Source organism: Oncorhynchus nerka, linkage group LG26, assembly GCF_034236695.1.
Source record: "Oncorhynchus nerka isolate Pitt River linkage group LG26, Oner_Uvic_2.0, whole genome shotgun sequence".
NCBI classification, from domain to species: Eukaryota; Metazoa; Chordata; class Actinopteri; order Salmoniformes; family Salmonidae; genus Oncorhynchus; species Oncorhynchus nerka.
The window spans coordinates 35,462,652-35,477,824 of NC_088421.1; the positions used below are offsets into that span (position 1 = coordinate 35,462,652).

The following is a 15,173-nucleotide window of genomic DNA, read 5'->3' on the forward strand; positions in this document are numbered from 1 at the left end:
TTATTGAGTGTATTATTATTGAGTGTATTATTATTGAGTGTATTATTATTGAGTGTATTATTATTATTGAGTGTATTATTATTATTGAGTGTATTATTATTGAGTGTATTATTATTGAGTGTATTGTTATTATTATTGAGTGTGTATTATTATTGAGTGTATTATTATTGAGTGTATTATTATTGAGTGTATTATTATTAGTGTATTATTATTGAGTGTATTATTATTGAGTGTATTATTATTGAGTGTATTATTATTGAGTGTATTATTATTATTATTGAGTGTATTATTATTGAGTGTATTATTATTGAGTGTATTATTATTATTATTGAGTGTATTATTATTATGTATTATTATTGAGTGTATTATTATTGAGTGTATTATTATTGAGTGTATTATTATTGAGTGTATTATTATTGAGTGTATTATTATTGAGTGTATTATTATTATTATTGAGTGTATTATTATTGAGTGTATTATTATTGAGTGTATTATTATTAGTTATTAGTGTATTATTATTGAGTGTATTATTATTGAGTGTATTGAGTGTATTATTATTAGTGTATTATTATTGAGTGTATTATTATTGAGTGTATTATTATTGAGTGTATTATTATTGAGTGTATTATTATTGAGTGTATTATTATTGAGTGTATTATTATTGAGTGTATTATTATTGAGTGTATTATTCAGCGTTAGTGTCCCATTATACCTGTTTTATAATGGTGTTAGAATAACCTTGATATTGTATATTAAAACAATCAATATACTGAAATGATGCATCACTTACCATCACACATACAGTGATGCATCACTTACCATCACACATACAGTGATGAATCACTTACCATCACACATACAGTGATGCATCACTTACCATCACACATACAGTGATGCATCACTTACCATCACACATACAGTGATGCATCACTTACCATCACACATACAGTGATGATACAGTGATGAATCACTTACCATCACACATACAGTGATGAATCACTTACCATCACACATACAGTGATGCATCACTTACCATCACACATACAGTGATGCATCACTTACCATCACACATACAGTGATGAATCACTTACCATCACACATACAGTGATGAATCACTTACCATCACACATACAGTGATGCATCACTTACCATCACACATACAGTGATGCATCACTTACCATCACACATACAGTGATGAATCACTTACCATCACACATACAGTCATGCATCACTTACCATCACACATACAGTGATGCATCACTTACCATCACACATACAGTGATGCATCACTTACCATCACACATACAGTGATGCATCACTTACCATCACACATACAGTGATGAATCACTTACCATCACACATACAGTGTGGGAGATGCAGTTCGCAGACAGACTGCTCAGGACAGTCAATGCTGAACAGGGGTCCTGCTGGTGTCCTGGAGCCCAGGAGGCTCCTGTCCCATTGAGTCACCTTGTAAACCACATCTCCCTTCCCTTCCATCAGAAACACCAGACCAGTGGAACTGCACTGGAAAAGACCTGCCTTGGAGCATTGGAGCCTGCGAGGCAGACGAAGGGAAAAGATGACAGTTGTAAACTTTTGGGGGGAATAAAAAGAGTCAAGCACTCTTTTGGTAAACATGACCATAGGAAAAGGCCATGATAAAGTCGTGGAAGTTTCAGTGATCAATAGTTACCTATATGTAGGCTTGTGGTTATGTGTTGTAAGATCTTTGACAATCTCAGGATTTAACATTGTTACACTTGTTGACACCTGTAACAGAAAAAGGAAGACCAGGTAACACTAGTACATGGGATCAAATAGTCTCAGACTGAATTCCTATGGTTGAGATGTGGTTAATCAACTCCCCACAAACATACCTGCACATGCTTCCTACCATTCCCAGACTGTGATTCAAATATGGTAGTTTTTGTGTGTAAATCCGGTCTTGGAGTGATTTGTACTGTACTAGAGCAACCCATCAGTTTCTCATAGTACATCTTCATCTTGTTATACTCCACAGTGACATCATCTGCACAAGAGAAAACATTCAGAACAAGCATCAGCTTTTAAGATGTTTATATTTTGATGTTAGATAGTGGCCAATCCCCTGAAATTAATTATATTTGGTTTGATGTTACTTTAGGGTGATTTGACCATTTCTTTTTAAGTAAAAAACACATGCTCAAATGTCCCCATAATTGATATTGTTTGTTAGCTTGTGGTGGCTAAAGTTAGCTGAGGTTTGTAGTGGCTGTTTAAAGAAAACCAAACATGGATTACAGTTTCTCCTGGCCACATGGATTACTTTAAGGGTAAGGAAGCAACTGTCATGGTTCCACCTGTCACCAGAGGGCAGCAGAGACCGTCCTAGAGACAGTAATGACACTCAGGTGTGTCCTATTACTCATTATGATTTCCCTGTTAAAAGAGGTGTGTTTTCTGGTTTCCTTTGCAGAAGCTTGAATTGTTTGCCATGTACATTTGTCTCCTGAGTGAGTTTGAGATGGTGTTTGTTGTTTTTCTAGTGTTACTGTGATCCTTCGGTTACTGTTTCTCAGGAAAGAATTTATGTTTATCCTTAAGCACTGATTCCTCAACTGGTCTCTTCTCTGCACATGGCTCCAACCTCACCAGCTCCCACTAACATCAAGTTGTAAAATCCTGAACTTTAGACTGCCATGGACTAAAATCCTGAAATGTCTTTGTGTTCTTGTCTTACTTTATTATAACCCAAAATAAAAGTTTATTACTCAATTTTTTATAAACAAGATTGTAAGTAACGTGAGTAATGTATAACTTGAAAACATTTACTTATGACACAAGTTAAATGCAGCTCAAGATAAAGGGGACATGGTTTCCAGACATGTTCTGACGAGTACTTGACTTGATTATAGCTATATTGGAATAACTAAAGCATTTGGTCCCTTCATTTACCTGGGAGGAACGAGCTGTTGGGGGTCTTGAGTGAGAGATCCATTGATTCTTGTAGTTTACACTTCAGTTGCATCATGATGTGATCCTAATACAGGACAGAAATGATTATTTAGTCCCCTCTCACACCAAGTGATGATTGTACTTTACCACAACCAGGTCTAAATGCTGTGCATCGGGTGTTCATAAACTAAGTTCTTCTTGAGTGTATTTTGGTTTGCTTTCAAGCCGCAAATACTTGAATTCTGCAAGTGTGCTCATAATCGCTATGGTGGCCTGTGGAAACATGCAGATCCTAAGAAGAGTACTAACCTAAACCCATCTGAAAATGCACCCCTAACCTGCTGTGTGAAGGCAGCATGACAATAGCAACAACACTTGAGTACATTTACCTTTAGCAAACATCAATCCATCTGCTGTGTAAACTGAAGGGTTGTTACATGTACAGACATTACACAAGTGTACTTCATTTGAACACTAACATACACTACCGGTTAAAAGTTTTAGAACACCTACTCATTCAAGGGTTTTTCTTTATTTTTAGTATTTTCTACATTGTAGAATAATAGTGAAGACATCAAAACTATGAAATAACACATATGGAATCATGTAGTAACCAAAAAAGTGTTAAACAAATCAAAATATATTTTATATTTGAGATTCTTCTAATAGCCAAACTTTGCCTTGATGACAGCTTTGCACACTCTTGGCATTCTCTCAAACAGCACAATGTAGAAAATAGACTAAATTAAGAAACACCCTTGAATGAGTAGGTGTTCTAAACTTTTGACCGGTAGTGTACATGCCACATGCTGCTATTCAAGGGGATATGGACTATAAACCTATATGGCTTCACCAGTGGCAATGTATTTCTTTTGAATTTTCAGAGATTTGCAGCATGACAAATGAACGTCTATGTAAAAGTGTATTTTTATGGGATTGTGATGTTGCTGATTAACAGACCTGAAAGTAACTTTTGGGACAAAACCCTATGTACGTACTGTTTTATCCAAGCAATATCGACACTATTTTGCCAAATCTAGATGTGGAGTGGCCCCTCTCTCTATTGAGACAGGTCTGCGCCCCCTTTTCCGGCGTCTTTTCTTCACACAAAAGGCGTGGATCTGGGCCTGTTCCAGTGAAAGCAGCATATACTTCTCGTCGGACTCGTTAAAGGAAAAAGTTTCTTCCAGTCTGCGGTGAGTAATCGCTGTTCTGATGTCCAGAAGTTATTTTCGGTCATAAGAGAAGGTAGCAGCAACATGTACCACAATAAGTTACACAAAGTGCATGCAATATTAGGAAGGTATTTCTATTTTTTGTACACTCGGTGTATTACCATTGTTAGAGCTTGGCTATCTTGTAGTCAATATAATAGCTTTGGGTCAAAACGAAAGGAACAGGTTTCTGTCCATCTCTTAATATGTCATGTTTTAAAAGGTTTGTAATGTGCAAAAGTCCAATGTTAATTGTGAAATTGCTATTTTTTTTTACAAAATGTCCCAAATTTTGTAATGTTTATTGACCGAGTTGTAAAACATGTTGACATTGTGCCAGGGGCTTAGCTAACTTAACTAGCTAGCTTGCTAACGTTACATTAATGAATAAGGAGGAAACGCTAGCTGGCTATACCTCCCTGTGTTAGTACATTTTACTCACTAAAATAGTTATTGCTAGCTATGAGTCTGAAACGGGGAATTGAAATTGAATGCTTCGAATATGAATATTTGTTCAATCTATTCAAGAGAAATGTAAATGGTAGGATTATTTGGCCATGTCCTCAGCAATTGTTTTCTGTGCTAGCTAGCTAACGTTACATCTGGAAAAAGTTGATAAAATGTTCAAATTACTTTTAACATTCTATATTGTAGGATGTCCATATTCTTTTTGATAACATGCTGAATGCATGGGAAAATAGATATGACAGTATATTGACTGAATAAAATTCATACACAGACCTTTATTGTTGGTATTATAGATCAGTCGCAAACTGCACAGTTAATTACCACGAAATGATTAGCTATAAATGCTTTATGAATGGGGAAATAGATTTGACTTGACTTTGACTGCATAGAATTCATACATAGACCCTTAATGTGTGCGTTATAGACCAGTATGACCATCTTAATTGTGATGTGGAGGAGGACTGTTAATGAGTTATGATATGAACCTCAACTACACGATTTGATTCATAAAATGAACCCTAGGGATTCAACCCTGTGGGGATCTTCATGCATAAAATGAACCCTAGGGATTCAGCCCTGTGCATCTATTAGGATACTGTACCTAAATATGAGCTTTTGCATAGCATGACGCGAATGAACTATAGATATGCTATGAATATATTTCAATCATCTTTATTGATGCGTTTGGGACCTGTAATAACACGTTCATGAAACGCTTGGGGTAATAAATGCATTATGGATATGTAGTCAAAGTCAATCATTACCCTTTTATTATTTGTTTTTATGCATACATGTGTATAGATGATGTAGTGTATTATAGATTAAGCATGTACCATGTTTGACCATGATTGTTATTAGTGCCTCAAAACTCAATTTCATGTGTTATTTGTTTATCAGTATTTTGTATTATTGTATCATTGTTGAGTGTCACTTAAATGCATTTTTCAAACTCTAACTCTATGGTACAATGTGTCAAACCTTCAGGTTGGTTAAACAAACCAGCATATCTTCCTTGGCCTTCTGGAAAATGTTGTTATTCTTCATGTGCTGATGTAAATCATCTTTCATCCTTTTCAGAGAATCTTTTCCTGTATGCTCTGATGCCCCTAAAACACAGTCATCATATTGTTTCTATAACCTTTGTATCTGCTATTAATACATTTAAATATGTTTAAGAACGTGTTACTTCCCAAATATCATTATAATTTTCATAACTAGAATACAACACTTACTCAGATAATATATTTTCATTTTAAGACTTACTTATATAGCATCGATGCATGGTGTCCTTGATTGACTCGGTTAAAGTGGAGTAGATTTTTTTCTTTTTCTCGCGGAGGTCAAAGATTAGTTTTGCCTTCAATTCAGTTTCCTTTCAGATAGAAAAACATGGTCCAGAAGACCCTAATTTAAGTGTTTTCCTTACCTTGTAAGAAGTCTATGGACCAGATAAGAGTAACCTTATTTCTGGACGGTGTGTTTACATGGCTACTTTCTAAAAATTGGGTGAGTGGGGAGGGGTTCAATGTTGCATTTCCTGATTTCAAAAAGGCACTCGCACAACTGAGCTATCTTCTATCTTTGTTGCAAGTGCATGGTAACAATTGAATACAGGAAGGACATGAGAAAACTGCACAATGCTCTTGCTATTATCACCGTTATTTATCAAGCTTTACATATCGGCCTCTTTTTCTTTTTAAACCCTACCTCCGTCTTGAGGAATGCCAGATGCAGTGACACATCCGGGTGCTCCCCAACCAAGCTGTTTGTGTCAAGGGTGAACGTATCAATCTGCTCCCTGATTGGGCCACCTTTGCCCTCGTTTCTGAAACACAATATGTTGAAGTCAGAAAGATGGTTAGTAGATGTGATTTAACAGGGCCCTAATTATTCCATGTGTATTATTTTATTTACACACATTCAGAAAGTACTCAGATTCCTTTAATTTTTCCACATTGTTGCGTTACAGCCTTATTCTAAAATGTATTAAGTTTCATCAAGGATCTCTATGGATCTCTTTATTAGTTTCATCAAGGATATCTCTGTACTTCTCTCTGTTCGTCTTTCCATTGATCCTGACTAGTCTTCCAGTCCCTACTGCTGAAAAACATCCCCACAGCATGATGCTGCCACCGCGATGCTTCACCATAGGCATGGTGCCAGGTTTCCTCCAGACGAGACGCTTGGCATTCAGGCCAAAGAGTTCAAACTTGGTTTCATCAGACCAGAGAATCTTATTTCTCATGGTCTGAGAGTCCTTTAGGTGCCTTTTGGCAAACTCCAAGTGGGCTGTGAAGTTCATTTTACTGAGGAGTGCCTTCAGTCTGGCCACTCTACCATAACGGCCTGATTGGTGGAGTGCTGCAGGGATGGTTGCCCTTCTGGAAGGTTCTGCTATCTCCACAGAGGAACTCTGGAGCTCTGTCAGAGTGAAAAATTGGGTTCTTGGTCACAGCCCTGACTAAGGCCCTTCTCCCCTGATTGCTCAGTTTGGCCTGGCCAGCTTTAGGATGAGTTTTGGTGGTTCCAAACTTCTTCCATTTAAGAATGATGGAGGCCACTGTGTTCTTGGGGACCTTCAATTATGGAGAAATGTTTTGGTACCCTTCCCCAGATCTGTGCCTCGACACAATCCTGTGTCGGAGCTCTACGGACAATTCCTTCGACCTCATGGCTTGGTTTTTGCCCTGACATGCACGGTCAACTGTGAGACCTTACATAGACAGGTGTGTGCCTTTCCAAATTATGTCCAATCAATTGAATTTACCACAGGTGAACTCCAATCTAGTTGTAGAAACATCTCAAGACTGATCAATGGAAACAGGATGCATCTGAGCTCAATTTCGATACGCATATCAAAGGGTCTGAATAGTTATGTTAAAAAGGTCAATTCTAAAAACCTGTTTTCACTTTGTCATTATGTGTGTAGATTGATGAGGGGAAAAAAATATTTAATCAAATTCAGAATAAGCCTGTAGCATAACAAAATTTGGAAAAAGTCAAGGTTTCTGAATACTTTCCAAATGCACTATATATATATATATATATATATATAGAGAGAGAGAGAGAGAGAGAGAGAGAGAGATAATGATTAAATGACTTACGGGAAATGTATCTTGAACTGTTCATCAATGAGACTTCTCATACATGAGGCTAAACTCTCATTAAGGTTTATTTCCCTTCTCCTTTCCCTTTTCCCTTTTGGTTTGTGAACGCCACCATTCTTGCATAAAGACTTCACTACTTGATGATAGCCACTAGCTTTTTTCCCTCTCTGGGAATAAAAAAATGAAAATATGTTTAACGTTTTTAACAGCACAGCACTGGAAATCTGTCATGCGTTTCCAGTATCGTGCAAGCCTACAGTATATCTGTGCGAACCAATGTGTGCTATCTCCAGAGAAATGTGAAAATCGAGAGACTGGATACATGATAACTTCATGGAGATAAGAACTTACAACTCTACCATTTATTTCTCTCTCCGGTAGTTTGGATAATGACGACTTGTGCACATTACTTTGGTTAATTGTGGGTTCTTGAGTCACAGACTGAGTCATGAGGGACAGACAAGTGCTTCTGTTGGTGTTTTGGACCCGGGTTTGTGCAGTAATGATGTTTTTCTCTGGCTTCAGTTAGATGGTTGCTTCTTTCTCGCTCCAAGTTGCCTTCTGCTGGTTGTCTTTTAAGTGCTTTTTGGGCTTGCCTGCCCTTTCAGTGCCCTTGCTGCAGCTCGCCAAAGAAAATCCTTCTTGGGAGACGGTGTTGGGGAAACCTGATGGTGTGGCCAGTCCATTGGAGCTGTGCATTTCTGCTGTTTGCCCTCTGCATTACCTCCAGGTTGGAGACCTTGTCTTACCACTGCATACTCATAATAGACCTCAGAGATTGTGTATGGAATGTTTCCAGCTGTTTGATGTGGTGACAGTTCAGGGTCCAAGTTTCACAGCCCTACAGCAGGTTTGTGATCACTACCATAGTATAGGTTTTCAGTTTTGTGGAAAGAGGGATGGTGTTATGGTTGAGTATCCTGTTCCTCGGTCTTCCCGATGATTGGCTTGAGCCGTCCTCAGAGATGGTGTTCCCCAGGTATGTGACGTGCTCGACCATCTGGAACTCACATGAGTTGCGGTAGATCCGTTGAGGAACAATCGTCAGCAAAGAGGGCCTTATGGACAAGATGTTCTTGTGTTTTGGTCTTTGCTCAGAGGCTACGTAAGTTGTAGATTGAAGAATCATCCGTGTATCTGATGTAAATGCCTTTGAGTTCCTTAGTGGCGTTTTTGAAGACGTCAGTAAAAAAATATACAGTACCAGTCAAAGGTTTGGACACACCTACTCCTTTAAGGGTTTTTATTTTGACAATTGTATACATTGTGTAATAACAGTGAAGAAATCAAAACTATGAAATAACATTACATTTACATTTAAGTCATTTAGCAGACGCTCTTATCCAGAGCGACTTACAAATTGGTGCATTCACCTTATGACATCCAGTGGAGCAGCCACTTTACAATAGTGCATCTAAATCTTTTAAGGGGGGTGAGAAGGATTACTTTATCCTATCCTAGGTATTCCTTAAAGAGGTGGGGTTTCAGGTGTCTCCGGAAGGTGGTGATTGACTCCGCTGTCCTGGCGTCGTGAGGAGTTTGTTCCACCATTGGGGGCCAGAGCAGCGAACAGTTTTGACTGGGCTGAGCGGGAACTGTACTTCCTCAGTGGTAGGGAGGCGAGCAGGCCAGAGGTGGATGAACGCAGTGCCCTTGTTTGGGTGTAGGGCCTGATCAGAGCCTGGAGGTACTGAGGTGCCGTTCCCCTCACAGCTCCGTAGGCAAGCACCATGGTCTTGTAGCGGATGCGAGCTTCAACTGGAAGCCAGTGGAGAGAGCGGAGGAGCGGGGTGACGTGAGAGAACTTGGGAAGGTTGAACACCAGACAGGCTGCGGCGTTCTGGATGAGTTGTAGGGGTTTAATGGCACAGGCAGGGAGCCCAGCCAACAGCGAGTTGCAGTAATCCAGACGGGAGATGACAAGTGCCTGGATTAGGACCTGCGCCGCTTCCTGTGTGAGGCAGGGTCGTACTCTGCGGATGTTGTAGAGCATGAACCTACAGGAACGGGCCACCGCCTTGATGTTAGTTGAGAACGACAGGGTGTTGTCCAGGATCACACCAAGGTTCTTAGCGCTCTGGGAGGAGGACACAGTGGAGTTGTCAACCGTGATGGCGAGATCATGGAACGGGCAGTCCTTCCCCGGGAGGAAGAGCAGCTCCGTCTTGCCGAGGTTCAGCTTGAGGTGGTGATCCGTCATCCACACTGATATGTCTGCCAGACATGCAGAGATGCGATTCGCCACCTGGTCATCAGAAGGGGGAAAGGAGAAGATTAATTGTGTGTCGTCTGCATAGCAATGATAGGAGAGACCATGTGAGGTTATGACAGAGCCAAGTGACTTGGTGTATAGCGAGAATAGGAGAGGGCCTAGAACAGAGCCCTGGGGGACACCAGTGGTGAGAGCACGTGGTGAGGAGACGGATTCTCGCCACGCCACCTGGTAGGAGCGACCTGTCAGGTAGGACGCAATCAAGCGTGGGCCGCGCCGGAGATGCCCAACTCGGAGAGGGTGGAGAGGAGGATCTGATAGTTCACAGTATCGAAGGCAGCCGATAGGTCTAGAAGGATGAGAGCAGAGGAGAGAGAGTTAGCTTTAGCAGTGCGGAGCGCCTCCGTGATACAGAGAAGAGCAGTCTCAGTTGAATGACTAGTCTTGAAACCTGACTGATTTGGATCAAGAAGGTCATTCTGAGAGAGATAGGGGAGAGCTGGCCAAGGACGGCACGTTCAAGGGTTTTGGAGAGAAAAGAAAGAAGGGATACTGGTCTGTAGTTGTTGACATCGGAGGGATCGAGTGTAGGTTTTTTCAGAAGGGGTGCAACTCTCGCTCTCTTGAAGACGGAAGGGACGTAGCCAGCGGTCAGGGATGAGTTGATGAGCGAGGTGAGGTAAGGGAGAAGGTCTCCGGAAATGGTCTGGAGAAGAGAGGAGGGGATAGGGTCAAGCGGGCAGGTTGTTGGGCGGCCGGCCGTCACAAGACGCGAGATTTCATCTGGAGAGAGAGGGGAGAAAGAGGTCAGAGCACAGGGTAGGGCAGTGTGAGCAGAACCAGCGGTGTCGTTTGACTTAGCAAACGAGGATCGGATGTCGTCGACCTTCTTTTCAAAATGGTTGACGAAGTCATCTGCAGAGAGGGAGGAGGGGGGGGGGGAGGGGGATTCAGGAGGGAGGAGAAGGTGGCAAAGAGCTTCCTAGGGTTAGAGGCAGATGCTTGGAATTTAGAGTGGTAGAAAGTGGCTTTAGCAGCAGCGACAGAAGAGGAAAATGTAGAGAGGAGGGAGTGAAAGGATGCCAGGTCCGCAGGGAGGCGAGTTTTCCTCCATTTCACGTGGGCGGACGAAGAGAGAGCAGTAGGAGTAGCAGTGTTATCTGTGGTGATCCATGTTTCCGTCAGTGCCAAGAAGTCGAGGGACTGGAGGGAGGCATAGGCTGAGATGAACTCTGTCTTGTTGGCCGCAGATCGGCAGTTCCAGAGGCTACCGGAGACCTGGAACTCCACGTGGGTCGTGCGCGCTGGGACCACCAGATTAGGGTGGCCGCGGCCACGCGGTGTGGAGCGTTTGTATGGTCTGTGCAGAGAGGAGAGAACAGGGATAGACAGACACATAGTTGACAGGCTACAGAAGAGGCTATGCTAATGCGAAGGAGATTGGAATGACAAGTGGACTACACGTCTCGAATGTTCAGAAAGTTGAGCTTACGTAGCAAGAATCTTATTGACTAAAATGATTAAAAATGATACAGTACTGCTGAAGTAGGCTAGGTGGCAGTGGCTGCGTTGTTGACTTTGTAGACTAGCTGGCAGTGGCTGCGTTGTTGATTACGGTACGTTGCGTTAAAAGAACGACAATAGCTGGCTAGGTAACCTAGAAAATCGCTCTAGACTACACAATTATCTTTGATACAGAGACGGCTATGTAGCTAGCTATGTAGCTAGCTACGATCAAACAAATCAAACCGTTGTACTGTAATGAAATGAAATGAAAATGTGATACTACCTGTGGAGCGAGGCGGAATGCGACCGGGTTGTTGAGTTCTAATCGGTAGACGTTGGCTAGCTGTTAGCTAGCTAGCAGTGTCTCCTACGTTAAGGACGACAAATAGCTGGCTGCGTTGTTGATTCAGGGGCTAGCTGGCTAGCTAGCTAGCAGTGTTGATTACGTTACGTTGCGTTAAAAGAATGACAATAGCTGGCTAGGTAACCTAGAAAATCGCTCTAGACTACACAATTATCTACACAATTATCTTTGATACAGAGACGGCTATGTAGCTAGCTATGTAGACGGTGGGCGTTAGCTAGCTGGCTAGCTGCTGGGCAGATACGTTAGGACGACGAAATACGATAATTACGCAATTATCTTTGATACAAAGACGGCTATGTAGCTAGCTAAGAAGAAATTGCTAAGATTAGACAAATCAAACCGTTGTACTATAATGAAATGTAATGAAAAGTTATACTACCTGCAGACCGAAGTGCAGACCGAAGTGCGGATGCGACTGCTCGCTCCAACCCGGAAGTAGACGCGATAACACACATGGAATCATGTAGTAAACAAAAAATATATATTTTAGACTTTAGATTTTTCAAAGTAAGTACCCTTTGCCTTGATGGCAGCTTTGCACACTCTTGGCATTGTCTCAACCAGCTTCATGGGGTAGTCACCTGGAAGGCTTTTCCAACCGTCTTGAAGGAGTTCCCACATACACTGAGCACTTGGCTGATTTTCCTCAACTCTGCAGTCCAACTCATCCCAAACCATCTCAATTGGGTTGAGATCGGGTGATTGTGTAGGCCAGGTTATCTGATGCAGCACTTCATCACTCTCCTTCTTGGTCAAATAGTCCTTACAGGGCCTGGAGGTATGTTTTGGGTCATTGTACTGTTGAAAAACAAATGATAGTCCCATTAAGCGCAATCCAGATGAGATGGCGTATCGCTGCAGAATGCTGTGGTAGCCATTCTGGTTAAGTGTGCCTTGAATTCTAATCAAATCACTGACAGTGTCACAAGCAAAGCAACCCACATCATCACACCTCCTCCATGCTTCACGGTGAGAACCACACATGCAGAGATCATCCGCTCACTTACTCTGCATCTCACAAAGACATGGCGGTTGGAACCAAAAATCTCAAATTTGGACTCATCAGACCAAAGGATTACCATCGGTCTAACTTCCATTGCTCATGTTTCTTGGCCCAATCAAGTCTCTTCTTCTTATTGGTGTCCTTTAGTAGTGGTTTTGTTGCAGCAATTCAACCATGAAGGCCTAATTCACGCAGTCTCCTCTGAACAGTTGATGTTGAGATGTCTGTTACTTGAACTCTGTGAAGCATTTTTTGGGCTGCATTTGGAGATGTAGTTAAGTGCAGATTTCTGGTAACTCTAATAAACTTATCCTCTGCAGCCGAGGTAAATCTGGGTCTTCCTTTGCTGTGACAAGCCTCATGAGAACCAGTTTCATCACAGTGCTTGGTGGTTTTTGCAACTGCACTTGAAGAAACTTTCAAAGTTCTTGACATTTTCCGGGTTGACTGACCTTCTTGTCTTAAAGTAAAGTAATGATGGGCTGTTGTTTCTCTTTGCTTATTTGATCTGTTCCATAATATGGATTTGGTCTTTTGCTACATAGGGCTATCTTCTGTATATCAACCCTACTTTGTGACAACACAACTTATTGGCTCAAATGCAATAAGAAGGAAATAAATCTCCTTACCGGAAAGCAAAACGTTCTTTCCCTGTTAGTCGGCGCATCCCACACTCTGTTATCAGATGCTGCCAATACCGGTTATGTTACTTACATCCGTCCATGAAAGATTACTCTCCCATTTACCTTATGTTTCTATCTCACGGTAAACTGAGTTACAAGAAGTAAATCACATCGCTTTGGGGATCCTGGTTGAGTCTCTTGATTTTCAGCTTCTCTGGCACTAGCACAAACTGGCTAGCACAGATATACTGTACAATGATTTTACAAAACATTAAGAACACCTGCTCTTTCCATGACAAAGACTGACCAGGTGAATCCAGCTAAAAGCTATCATTCCTTATTAATCTCACTTGTTAAATCCACTTCAATCAATGTAGATGAAGGTGAGGAGACAGGTTAAAGAAGGATTTTTAAGCCTTGAGACAATTGAGACATGGATTGTGTATGTGTGCCATTCAGAGGGTGAATCGGTAAGACAAATGATTGAGTGCCTTTGAACGGGGTATGTTTATAGGTGCCAGGCGCACCGGTTTGTGTCAAGAACTGCAACGCTGCTGGGTTTTTCACACTCAACAGTTTCCCGTGTGTATCAAGGATGGTCCACCACCCAAAGGACATCCAGACAACTTGAACAACTGTGGAAAGCATTGGAGTCAACATGGGCCAGCAACCCTGTGAAGCACTTTTGACACCTTGTAGAGTCCATGCCCCGACAAATTGAGGCTGTTCTGAGGGCAAAAGAGACCGGGTGCAACTCAATATTAGGAAGGTGTTCCTAATATTTGGCAAACTCAGTGTAGGGTGACAGTGCAAAAGTGGCTATTCTTAAAACGTTCTTTAAAAAAAAAGTAGCTTACTGGTGCTATCACTTTATTCATTAATTTCTCGCATGATTCTTCTGACTGTCGAACTCCTTCTGAGAGGCATTGTTCAAAAGTCTCATAAGCCTCATCCATAGTTTGACCAATGGACTTGATCTCATCCTTGAGCCTCTGTTCAAGAACCTGGCACACCTCTTCTTTGCGGTCTGTCTGAAATCCAAACTCAACATAATCAATATAATACACTGATTCACATATAAGGAGTATATTAACATGCTGTAAGTACAATACCATGTCGCTGCTTTTGGCTCCTTCTATCAAAGAGAGGATCCCATAGGCTCCAGAAACATAAACTGAAGTCTTTGTGCGACGATCATTGAGATTTCTGAGAAATTCCTGAAGTTTGGGTATTTCTGCAACATCAGTTCAAAACCAGATATTTATTTCTACCTTTGGTTGAGGTCAGTGTTCTTTGATGCTCTTATTGATCCTGGATTCACTTCTTGATCATTTAATTTTCCTATTTCTGTTTGAGTTTGATTAACTGAATTATTGATTATGGGCATAATCCTATTTATGCATGCAGAATTTAAATTAGGAATCAGCGCTTAGTAGTGGTCAAAAGAGCAGAATGTTATTTCCCGAGAAGAATATAGAATATAGTGAAATGTTTCAGAGGATATGAGGATAGCTTAGCATGCTGTATGTATACACACATTATTGAGGATCATATGGTCCAGGTTGCACTTGTAATTGTAATTGATTAAGACATATTGCATGTTTAAAGTTTCCAGCTACGACAGGTCATACTCAAATGTGCTGCTTAGGTGAAGTTTGTTGCTATGTAAAGTAATTAACAACACAAACTATCTCAAAAAATGCATAGGCATAAAAATAGGGGACACAATTGTCTCT

General features: G+C 41.1%; 1 protein-coding gene across 1 annotated transcript in view; it reads right to left on the bottom strand.

Moving 5' to 3' along the window:
• LOC115117133 (nuclear GTPase SLIP-GC-like) overlaps nucleotides 1–15,173 on the bottom strand; it is a 48,223-nt gene that overhangs the window by 6,829 nt on the left and 26,221 nt on the right. The window contains exons 15-24 of the mRNA XM_065010958.1: nucleotides 14,550–14,671; nucleotides 14,295–14,468; nucleotides 7,724–7,893; nucleotides 6,327–6,444; nucleotides 5,883–5,991; nucleotides 5,619–5,725; nucleotides 2,938–3,022; nucleotides 1,881–2,032; nucleotides 1,697–1,773; nucleotides 1,353–1,558 (exon numbers count right to left, since the gene is read on the bottom strand). Coding sequence (XP_064867030.1) covers nucleotides 1,353–1,558; nucleotides 1,697–1,773; nucleotides 1,881–2,032; nucleotides 2,938–3,022; nucleotides 5,619–5,725; nucleotides 5,883–5,991; nucleotides 6,327–6,444; nucleotides 7,724–7,893; nucleotides 14,295–14,468; nucleotides 14,550–14,671 — 1,320 coding nt within the window. The remainder of the gene's footprint in view (nucleotides 1–1,352; nucleotides 1,559–1,696; nucleotides 1,774–1,880; nucleotides 2,033–2,937; nucleotides 3,023–5,618; nucleotides 5,726–5,882; nucleotides 5,992–6,326; nucleotides 6,445–7,723; nucleotides 7,894–14,294; nucleotides 14,469–14,549; nucleotides 14,672–15,173) is intronic.